The sequence below is a fragment of the Elephantulus edwardii genome, unplaced genomic scaffold (genome assembly GCF_000299155.1).
Source record: "Elephantulus edwardii isolate Elephantulus edwardi_28Jun2011 unplaced genomic scaffold, EleEdw1.0 scaffold00033, whole genome shotgun sequence".
In the NCBI taxonomy this organism is placed as follows: Eukaryota; Metazoa; Chordata; class Mammalia; order Macroscelidea; family Macroscelididae; genus Elephantulus; species Elephantulus edwardii.
Genome location: NW_006399783.1, coordinates 10474231 through 10486250, shown reverse-complemented (window position 1 = coordinate 10486250; position 12020 = coordinate 10474231). Strand labels below are relative to the sequence as shown.

General features: G+C 36.5%; 1 protein-coding gene across 1 annotated transcript in view; it reads right to left on the bottom strand.

Annotated features, from left to right (window-relative positions):
- The window catches only part of RANBP17 (RAN binding protein 17), a 499911-nt gene that overhangs the window by 389282 nt on the left and 98609 nt on the right, over positions 1 to 12020 (bottom strand). Inside the window, exons 8-11 of the mRNA XM_006884340.1 lie at positions 7811 to 7884; positions 3914 to 4033; positions 1831 to 1977; positions 1011 to 1183 (exon numbers count right to left, since the gene is read on the bottom strand). Coding sequence (XP_006884402.1) covers positions 1011 to 1183; positions 1831 to 1977; positions 3914 to 4033; positions 7811 to 7884 — 514 coding nt within the window. The remainder of the gene's footprint in view (positions 1 to 1010; positions 1184 to 1830; positions 1978 to 3913; positions 4034 to 7810; positions 7885 to 12020) is intronic.

Genomic DNA, 12020 nt, shown 5'->3' with positions numbered 1-12020 from the left:
ATCTTCAGTAGAATCTTGCTTGCATGTGAAATCAATGACACTGTTCTGTAGTTTCCACACTCAGTTGGGTCACCTTTTTTTGGAATGGGAACAAATATAGATCTCTTCCAGTCAGTTGGCCAAGTGGTTGTTCTCCAGATTAGTGACAAGAAAATTAGGTACCACTATAAAAGTTATTATTATTAAAAAATGCTACTAAAATAAGTAAAAAATGTGCAAAATATTAAAATGCAACAAAATATTAAATGCTGCTAAGTATACAGAGCAACTAGATTCATGTTCCATTGGTGGAAATGCAAAATGATACAGGTACTTTGAATAATACTTGGGCAATTTCTTATAAATGCCAAAAAATCCAAACACACACTCAAAGAAAACTTGCCATGCACTTTAAGAATTCCACTCCTAGGTATTTATTCCAGAGAAATGCAACTCAGTAATCCCACTCCTAGGCATTTCAAGAGAAATGAAAACTTATAGCCCCATAAAAAATAGTACAAAAGGTTTACACTAGCTTTATTCATAATTGCTCAAAACAGAAATAATAAAAATATCTACCAATGAGAGGTAAACAGATAAACTGTAAGATATAAATATTCCAATATATGTATGTATATAATGGAATAATACTCAGCAATGAAAAGGAAAGATTAATGACATAAAATGTACTCACTGCAAAAGCATTATGCTTAATGAAAGCAGTCAGTCAAAACGGCTATCTAATTATTTCATTTGTATGACATTCTAAGAAAAATGAATACTGTAAGGGAAAAGAAAAAAAACCCCAACCAGATCAGTAATTAAGAATGAGAGCACTGACTACAAAGGAAGTTTTCTGAGATAACGAGCCTATTCTATATACTGACTATGATAGTAACATCTACCTATCAAGACAACTTACCAAGCTGTACTGTGCAGGTGAATTTCATAGTAGTTAAATTACACCTCATTTAAAACATATATAAAATGCAAAAGACAAAGCTAAAATACAAACATTTAGTTTTCAATACCTCACAACTATGGCAACAGACTCCAACCGAGAAGTGATAAAGGCTTTTGTGATTTCTGGTGCATATGTGTCTAATAAATGGGGTTCAGTTGACTTCACAAAAGGAACTGACGCCACCATTCGTTGCCACAGGGTTAGTAAATAATGAACACTGTTGGGAGCAAATTCCCAATGCTGTAAAGAAATAAAAGCAAAAGTTACTTAAAGTGACATTCCACTTTCCAGTAAAACCAAGAATAGAGGCAAACCCATTACACTTTTAAATTTCATGTTCTTTTGCTTATGTTTGTAATGCACACTTAACAACATAGCAAATTTCATAAAACCAAAAGTGTATAAAAAAACAACCTCTCATTAGTCCTATCACCTATAAATGATCACTGTCAAATCATTAGTGTATTTCCTTTTAATAAACTTCTATCCAAGCATCATGAATAAAATAAGGCTTTATAAACCACCTGTTTAGATTTATAAGATTAATTTTTCCATTTAATACAATCTATAATTTTTTCTTAGTTTTTCACGTGTTTACTATAGTTTTTATTCCCCCACTTTTAGATACTTAAGTGATTTCTAAACCTTTATTATAAATACTATAATTAACTTTTTCTTTACTTAAACTATTACTGTGAAAATTTTTCAAAGACCTAAAGTAATAGATATTAAAACAAAAACTTCCCACCAATCAACAGATCAGGTACCTTTTAGAGCTGTTGATTGTGCAAGCACTAGAAGTTGGAGTCAATCTGATTGCATCTAACAACAACTGACATAAAAAAAAACCATCTCAATGGTAACAGCAACAACATATTTTCACTTACCTGAAGGCTAGTAATTGTAAAATTAGCTATCAATCTGATAACTTCAGGATACTCTTTCACCATAACTAATTCTCCCAGCTGATAATTTGTTTTTAAACGAGCCAAAAATCGACAAAACTCATGATAATTACCTGGATCAGACAAACCCTAAATTACAAGACAAAAAGAAAAGCTTTTAACTTATATCTACAAACACACTTAGGTACCAATCATACCATAAAAAAAAATTCATGTGTATTTTTATTAAGTCTTTCATTTTTCATAGGTACTTAATAACATATTTTGTGCCACTGGACAGGATAACAATAAAAAAAAACAAAACTAGAAAGCTACCAACAAGTAAAGGCTGAAAGATTTAATCTTGTCAATGATGATATCTGGGAAATTATTATATCAACAAAATAAGTATATGTGAGTGTATATTTTGGATTAAAATAAAGTTCAATAAATAACTTGGAAATTATTAAATGAAAATACGGATGGGCCCTTGAAACTCTGGAAAAGAGAAGAACCAATTAAACTTATATTAAATGGTGTGTGCATGCGCGTGCGCACACACACACGTGCAACATGAAAATCTCCTTTAATTCTACAAGTACTTTTTCAGAGCCTACAGTCACTCACTGTGTCTTCAAATAATTCTTCATTTCTAAAGAGATATTCAAACAATGGAGAACAGAAAGTTCCACAACAGTATCTTCAGGACACAAAGTAACTTTGTGGAGAGGAGAAGTTAAAAGAGCAAGAAAAGTGCCCCTAGTTGCCCAAGAGTTCCTTGAAGAAGGCACAGGAATCACAAGTTTGATCACCTTTACTAAGCAGAAGAGCGAAAATGTTTCTAAGATATTTCATTCACATATTTCCAAGAAAGTATATAAAATGGTGTCTAATTACTAAGGCAAATTGCAGAAAGATATCTTGTACTTAAAAGGCTTTAAATACATGATTGTAATGCTAAAGTAACTAACAAAATATTCAAAATAAACATAGATTAAATATTAGATTGAAAGCGCCAGAAATTCATTAAAGAGAATTATCTGGTAGTGGTATTATCTCACCATATTGGTTGATATCAGTGAGTCAAACAACTAAAATTTTAAAAATATACTCTTAGAATTCCAGTCATAAGAAAATAAACCTATTTCAGCATCTATGTTAACACTAAAAGGTGTAACACATTTAAATTGCTACTGAGAAGAAATTGCAATAAATGCAACTTTTCTGGAGCAAGAATACTTTTTCTCTGTGAATGATACTAGTTCCCAAAAAGGTACTCATAACCACGAGACTTGGATACATTTCCTTAATAATCATTTAACCTTTAAAATCTGTACTCTTTTAAAAAAATCAAACTAGAAAAAAATATTTATCCAGGGAGAAAAAAGTTTATGTAAGTTTGTGGGAGTCGTGGTGACACTGTGGGTAAGGCATTCAGCTGTTACTGAAGGGTTAATGGTTCAAACCCATTAGCAGCTCCACAGCAGATAGATGGCTGTTTCTGGAGGATTCACAGCCTGGAAACCTTACCAAGCACTTTCACTCTGTTGTACAAGGTTGTTTTAAGTTAGAATTGACTCAACAGCAGTGAGTTAGGTTTTTCAGTTCTCTAAGATCAGTATTACCACAGATGCTGTCCTTAATGCACTTTATAATCTACAAAATCTTATTTGTTCAAAAGAGGGCAAAAAAAACCCAAACAACCCTTCATAGTTTAAAGCCACTTCCTCCAATATTAATGCTTAGATTCATATTAAGTTTTATAGTTAAGAGATAACTCTGAATTAATCACGTCAGTAACTTGGGAATTAAAAAAACCCACAGTAAAATAGGAAAGGCAAAAACAAACAACAACATACATGAACTCTACTTATATTCAAAAAAATGCATTAAAGTCTGTCAATAAAACATCTATTTTTAAAAAACTACTACAAAACTGCTACTAAAGGGATACAATGAAGACTAATATGATACTTTATATTTTCTTGCAGAGTAATAATAAATTCATGCTGAGTTTACTGTGTACCTCTGGCAGAAAAACTGTATTTCTACATACTAAATATTAATTAAATTACTTCATAAATACCTGAGGGTTTTCAAGTATCCTTTTTACTCCCTTAATTAAATTACCAAGGTACTTGGCACGTTCAGGACTGCTAAATAAGGACCTTCTTGTAGAAGCAAACTGAACTAAACATGAAAGTGCCTAAAAATAACAACAAAATTTATTTCAATTTTGCAAGTGTCTATCTCCACATGTAATGAATACAAGTCTTTACATTGAAAATATTCTTAAATTTGTAATGATAAAAAACACTGAAAGATAAATGTCAAGAATCACCATTACTACCCACAACCATTCCATGCCATTACTAAAATTCCTCTTCGTGTGTAAACCCCCTTTCGAATAATTTCATTTAGAAATCCACCACAGCGGGTTTAGACAAGTGTTCAAAAGGCTTTCCAAGCAATCCTGATGTCCAGTTCTGTTTTAGAATTGATGATCCAGGTGGTCAACCAAAAATAAAACATGCCTTTGTGATGGAATACACTTGGAAAACTCTACTCATTATACACTGTGGTAGCTGCAAGGGAGAAAAAAAAATCTTGGAACTTTAACTCTCATCAAACCTGTCCTAAACTCAGTTTACCATGGAATATTTCACACATATCATTCATTGAAATCTTCAGCACTAGTAAATAAAATTCTGTTAGAAGAACTATATACCGTAGACATTCTTAACTCATATTTGTTGTTTAACTGCCTTAACTTTTATATTGCACCTAACAGTGTAATTTCTTGAGTTCTTAATTATGATAATGGTACTAAAGTTGAAGTGATCTTTCTTGAACTTGCCACACTGACAGTTTTAGACCACAGTGGCCCAATAATTTTGCACTGGTTCATATGTGTCTGATAATTTATTAAATTATTATTATTTGAATGAACTTTCAATGTTTAGATATTTAAGACAGGTGGTAGCATACATAAAAAAAATATATGGCTCTCTTGGTGTGAGAATAGGAACAAAAGTCAAAATGTGCCCTTTTTTAAGTGTTCTCTAATGTGTTAGAGGCCCTAGTGTCAAAAATAAAAAAATACAAAACTTCCCAGCAATTCTGATGTGTAGAAAGTTTGGCAACCACTCGTATATTAAAAACAGTCAGGGCTTTTTGGCCCAGAAAACTCGAGTTTGGATATAAACAGCTCTAGTATTAACTCTGTCACCTGGAAGAATATGTGTTTCCTCCTCTATATGTTGTTTTTGTGTACTGTGGAGTTGGAACTGACCCATAGCTGATCCTCCGGCGGGTTTTTAGAGGCAATTAATAGCACAGGAGGAGACTGCCCATCCTCCTCCCGCAGAGTAGTTGGTGGATTCAAACTGCATGCCTTTGGTACCACAATGCAGTGTCTTGCGACTCAGCCACCAGTGCTCCCTAATATGCTGTTGCTGTTACGTGCTGTTGAGTTGCCTGTGACCTATAGCAACCCAATGTACAACAGCTCTGAACCCTGCTCTGTCCTGAGTCAGTCTCACTAATTCCAGCACATCAACCCCCACTGCCCCAGTTACTGTATCAGTCATTTCATCCAGGATCTTTCTCTCCTACATTGTTCTTCCACCCTTCCAAGCATGATGTCATTCTCCAAGGACCAGTCTCTTGGCCACATGCCAAAAGTACGTGAAGCAACTTCAAAAATCCTAGCCTCCAAGGAGAACCTTGGTTTCACTCTCTCCAAGACAGACCTATTTGTTTCTTGGCAATCCCTGGCACGTTCAAGACTCTTCTACAACACCACAATTCAAAGGCATCGGTTCTTCTTCTGTCTCCCCTGGCCACTGTCTAGCTCTCTGACGCAAAGCAAGTTAACCACAAAAACCAAGGCCTAGATTAGGTGCACCTTAGTTTCTAGACTGACATCACTGCTTTTCAGTACCTTTGGAGTGGTCCTCAACAGCAGATTTCCCCAATGCAATTAGTCTTTTGATTTCCTGACTGCTGGTATTAAGAGTGTAATTGATTGTGGAGCTGGGCCAGCTGTAATTGTTAACCACCTCAATCTTTTCTCCATCTATCATGGTTCTGCCAATTGGCCCAGTGATGAAAATCTTTGTCTTCTTGATGTTAAGCTTCAATCCATATTGATGACTACCGTCCTTGACTTCACACAGAAAGCGCTTCAGGTCTTCTATTTCAGCGAGCAAGGTTGTGTCACCTGCATAATGTAGGTTGTTGATGAGTCTTCCTCCAATCCTGATGCCACATTTCTCCTCATAAAACTCTCCTCCTGAATGATCCGTTCTACATAGAGATTAAAAAGGTGTGAAAACAGGATGCATCCCTGATGCAATCCCTTCCTGATTTTGAACCACACATTATTTCCCTGCTCTGTTCTGTTTTTGAGTATTGCTTCCAGGTCCAAGTGTAGCTTTCACATAGCACTATCAAGTGTTCTGGGATTTCATTTTCCTCATGGTTAACCACAATTTGTGATGATTCACACAGTCAAATGCCTTCGCATTTGTGATATTATACTGTTCAATAATTTCCACACTCTGTTGGATCACCTTTTTTTGGAATGGGAATAAATATGGGTCTCTTCCAATCAGTTGGCCAAGTAGTAGAGAAGGTAATAATACTTACCTCAGAGGGTCACTTTGAAGATTAAGTTAAGCACCAAATAACAGAGCCTGCCCAATAAATGTTACTTTTCTAAAAAAAGCTGCTTCACCTCTTTATATTTTAAGTACTGACACCTTTTTTTCTTTCATCCCAAAATGTAACTGTAATTTAAACTGAGGTTTTTAAACAACTAAAAGCAAGACAGCAATGATTAGAATACAGAAGGCTTGAGTTCTATGTATGGCACCATATTGCAACACCAGTCTAGAGTTGTTCACTAATATCTGTGATACCTTGAAACCCTTCAGAGTCAATAACAAACATGTGCTTTTTCTTGTGATCATGTTTAAAAAGGGTTATGTCAACAATCTGTTCATTCTTTCCAGAAGATAATACAGCTAAATAAATATATTGCTAATGTATACCTTAAACTTGCAACATCTTTGCTAATTAAAGATAGTATTACAGCTCCTTAACTTGACTTGCATCAGCTTAGATATGAAATTGACCTTTTTGTCTTAAATCCTGTCCATCCTGTTTTGGATTCCACAATGTCCCATGGTCTCAAAGTTTCATAAAACCAGAGTTTCAAGAAGTTTTTGAACATGAATTTGATTGGAAAAAATAACAGAACTAGAGTAGTTCTTTTCTCACAAAAATCACAACATTGAAAGCACAAATTGGAGTACGTAGGTCCACTTCTCATTCAGAGAAATCTGATGGGGGCTCCTTGTCAAGTCTAAGACATGGAGCTAGGTAGGACTGAACACAATAAGAGAAGTAAAGGAGCTGGTAAGGGGCAAAAGAAGGGATGAGGACTGAGTAGGAAGGAAGTGAGACTTAAAGACCTAGAGGGTTGGTTTGTTGTAGGAAAGGGCTTAATCAACAGTTATTAATTAGGTTCTGAATTGGCTCTAATCTCCACCTTAAAATTGAAGACTGTTGACTATTACTATAATCTGACAATTTAAGCAATACATATACCAAGAGATTTAAATAATTTTTTGTGAGGTAATCACTAAGCATAAGTAGCTCTGTTGGTCTACTGGCAAGAAGCTGTGCAGCAATCCATACAACACACAGTACGAATCTAAGAGAAGCTTTGCAGAAGAAGGATGGGCAGTCTCCTCCCCTGTGATTAACTGCATCTGAAAACCTGCCAGAGGATCAGCTATAGGTCCATTCCAACTCAATGGAACACAAGAGCAACAAACACTAACCAAGAGGGAAAAGCTAGTCAAGGACATATATAAATAGGATTTAAAAATATGTAACTACCACCCCTTCCTAAGTTTAATAAGATAGGTTTGGTGGTTTGTTTCTTTAAGAAAGTATTAAATGGTTTTTCACTTACTAACTGAGACAGGAGTGGTGGGAATGAATGATACAAATTGAAGAAAAGATCCAGTGTTTCTGGCTCCAGGAAAACTAGGGAGGAAAAAAAGTTTTTCTATTATTATCACTTTTATAAATCATTATAGGAAGCTTTTCTTCCTGCAGTCATCATAACATAGTAAGGCATTATCATACAGAGTAAACACTCCAAGATATTTTTATGTGGCCACTCTCTTCACCTGTTGTTATTCTTGTTGTTATATGCCATCAAGTCGTTTGCGACTCATAGCGACCCTATATACAACAGTCCTAAACCCTGCTCTATCCTGTGCCAATCGCACTGCCTCTGACACACCCATCCCGATTACCCCAGTCACCAAATCAATCCATTTCACAGAGGGTCTTCCCCTCCTGTGCTGTCCCTCCACCCTACCAAGCATGATGTCTCTCTCCTTACAACATGTCCAAAGTATGTCAGACGAGGCCCCAGAATCCTTGCCTCCAAGGAGTAGCCTGGTTTAACCCTCTCTAGGATGAATCCGTTTGTTTTCTTGGCAGTCCATGATATCCTCAATACTCTTCTTCAGCACCACAGCTCAAAGGCATCAATTCTCCTTCTATCCTCCCTGGTCATTGTCCAACTCTCTGATGCATAACAAGTGATTGCAAAAACCATGGCCTGTATCAGGCGCACCTTAGTCACCAGAGAGACACCGTTGCTCTTGAGTACTTTAGAGAGGTCCCTAACAGCAGACTTTCCCATCGCAATACGTTTTTTTATTTCCTGACTGCTGGTGCCTAAAGTGTGGACCGTGGAGCCGAGCAATCTGAAGCTGTGAACAATCTCAATCCCTTTGCCACCCATCCTGATGCTACCAATTGGTCCAGTGGTGAGAATCTTTGTTTTCTTGACATTGATCCTCGGTCTATACTGAAGGCTGCAGTCCTTGACCCTTTGCAGCAAGTGGATGAGGTCCTCCTCAGTTTCAGCAAGCAGGGTTGTGTCATCTACATAACGTAGATTTTTAATAGATCTTCCACCAATCCTGACACTACACTTCTCCTCATAGAGCCCAGCCTCTCAGATAATCTGTTCTGCATACAGGTTGAAAAGGTATGGAGATAGGACACATCCCTGGCATACACCTTCCCAACTGTGACTGCCTCTTGGTCCAAGTATAGGTTTCACATTAGAACAATCAAGTGTTCTGGGATTCACATTCTTCTCAGAGTCAGCCACAGTTTGTTATGATCCACACAGTCAAACGCCTCTGCATAATCAATGAAACAAAAATAGGCATTCTTCTGGTATTCCCCGCTTTCAGCTAAGATCCATCTAACATCAGCTACAATGTCCCTAGTACCACAACCTTTTATAAACCCAGCCTGGACTTCTGGCACTTCTCTGCTGATGTGCTGTTCCAGTCATTTTGGGATAATCTTCAGTAGAATCTTGCTTGCATGTGAAATCAATGATATTGTTCTATAGTTTCTACACTCTGCTGGGTCATCCTTCTTTGGAATGGAAACAAATATAGATCTCTTCCAGTCAGTTGGCCAAGTGGTTGTTCTCCAGATTTCTTGGCACAACTTGGTGAGCACATCAAGGGCAGCATCTGTTAGCTGAAATATGTCAATTGGTATACCATCTACGTGTAATTTATAAATTTTCATTGTTGCCTTATATTCCATCGTATGAATATTTTAGCCAGCTGTCAGACTTCCATAGAAAATTGAGAATAGAAGTAACTTTGATCCAGGATTCTCACTACTACGAATATATCCAAAGAATTAAGAGCTGCCTCTTCAACAATGCCAAGATAGACTTTACGCAGTCATCCTAACTACCTCCACAGCATTGGCACCACCTTTTGCAGGTCAATTTTGAACCATTCAGTGTTACCCTGCTCTGTTCTGACGACTGCATCTTGGTCCAAGTATAGGTTTCACATTAGCACAATTAAATGTTCTGAAATTCCCCTCTTCACTTAGGCCAAATTTTAATTCCTAGCTATATTCATTTGAAAGATGAAAAATAGAGAAATAAAAAATTCACTGAATATTTCACATTTCAATATAGTATTTACAATTTTTACTGAATTTTTAATTTTCACTTAAAGTAGCATAACCATTATTTAAAAATTAAATAGTAACAAAAATTTAACAGTACTGAAAAGTTTATAGTACTTAGATTCACAATCAATACACTTGGTTTCAGCAGTCAGGACATCAGGAGACATATTGCATTGGGAAAGTCTGTAGTCAGAGACTTCTTTAAATAATTAAGGAACAGTGATATTAGTTTGAAGCCTAAGGTATGTCTTAATCAGGCATGGTCTCTTCAATCACTTGGTATGCTGCTGAAAGCTGGCTAATGAATAAGGATGACAGAAGAAGAACTGATGACTTTGAACTGTGGTGTTAAGAGAACAGTACTAAAAACATCCCATAGACAGCCAAGAGAACAAGCAGAGATGTGTGTCTTGGAGACGATGCACCCAGTGTGCTCCTTGGAGGCAAAGGTGATTAAACTTTGCCTTACATACTTTGAGTATGTTACTAGGTCAGTCTATTCATTGAAGAGGGGACAGAGAAAGAGAGGATGACCCTCAACCAGGTGGACTGACACAGTGAATGCAACAGTGGGCTCAAGTGTACCAGAGATTGTGAGGATGGCACGGGATATGACAGGCTTCAGATCTGTTGTTGATAGGAAACCTATGAGTCAAACTTGACTCGACTGCACCTAACAGTAACAACCCTATTCTAGGAAGTTCTAGTGGCCTAGAGAGTAAAGAGCTGTATAAAGAGCTGTAGTATCAACTCAAAGGCAGGCAGTTCAAGTTCATCAGTGGATCTGTGAGACAAAGTGAGCAATCTCCTTCCATGTGATTTATAGGCTCTGAAAACCCACTGGAGGGTCAGCAGTGTGTCAGTTCTGATTCTATGGCACATACTAACCATACTCTAGCCACGTTTGAACTTTTAACCTCTATTTGTATCTCTGTTTTCAAATAATGTTATCCTATTCCTGATTTGATTTTTTCACTCTTGTCATCTAATCAATTCCTATCATATTACATGACAGTCATTTGAGGCTTAAGCTCTCTGACCACTCATTCTTCATCCGCACAACCTCCATCAGTTCTTTCTATAATAAGTCCTACCTACTATATCACAATTTGTGATTACAAGAAATTCTCAGAAATTCTCTTTCTCAGATTCCATACCTTTCACTTTCTTGGCTTACACATTAAAACAATTTCCCAAGAACAAGTACCTGGGGATATATTTTGGGAGAATATGCATCTTTACAACATGTTAGAAAATGTTTTTACTCTATCATAATAATACAGATCTAGTTTAAAAATTATTTTCACTTGTAAATCTGAGATTATCATGATATTGTCTTCTAGTTTTTTCCAATGATTCTCTTAAGAAGTCTATTGACATTTTATTTCAAGCTTTTGTAGGTGACTTGATGCTTCCCTTACAGATGATTTAACCTTGTTTTTATCATAACCATTCTCAAATATCATATATATGAGGTTTTGGGTAAATCTTCTCATCACTCACTATGGTGGACACTTAATGAGACCTTTCAGTCTGAAAATTTATATTGTCGGTTGGAAGAACTTTACTTGGTTGCAAATTTCCTTATTTTCTATAGAAAACAGAACTGCTCAAAAGATGTCAGATCACCTAGTTTTATCCCATAAAGTTCTAATAGAGAGCTATTGCAGCCTAGTGATTAAGGAGTTGTGTTTTCAACTCAAAGGCACGTGGCCCAAATCAAACAGCTGCTCTGCAGGGTAAAGATAAGCAATCTCTTCCCATTAGATTTACTGCCTCCAAAACCCACTGAAGGGTCAGCTACGGGTCGGTTCCGACTTGATGGTACAGAACAACAATAATGTTCTATTCATTACTCTTCTGTGACCCAACTGAGTGTGGAAACTACAGAACAATATCATTGATTTCACATACAAGCAAGATTCTACTGAAGATTATCCAAAAACTACTAGAGCAGCACATCAGCAGAGAACTGCCAGAAGTCCAGGCTGGGTTTAGAAGGGGTCGTGGTACTAGGGATATTGTAGCTGATGTTAGATGGATCTTGGTTGAAAGCAGGGAATACCAGAAAAATGTATATCTGTGTTTCATTGATTATGCAAAGGCGTTTGACTGTGTGAATCATAACAAACTGTGGCTGATTGAGAGAAGAATGG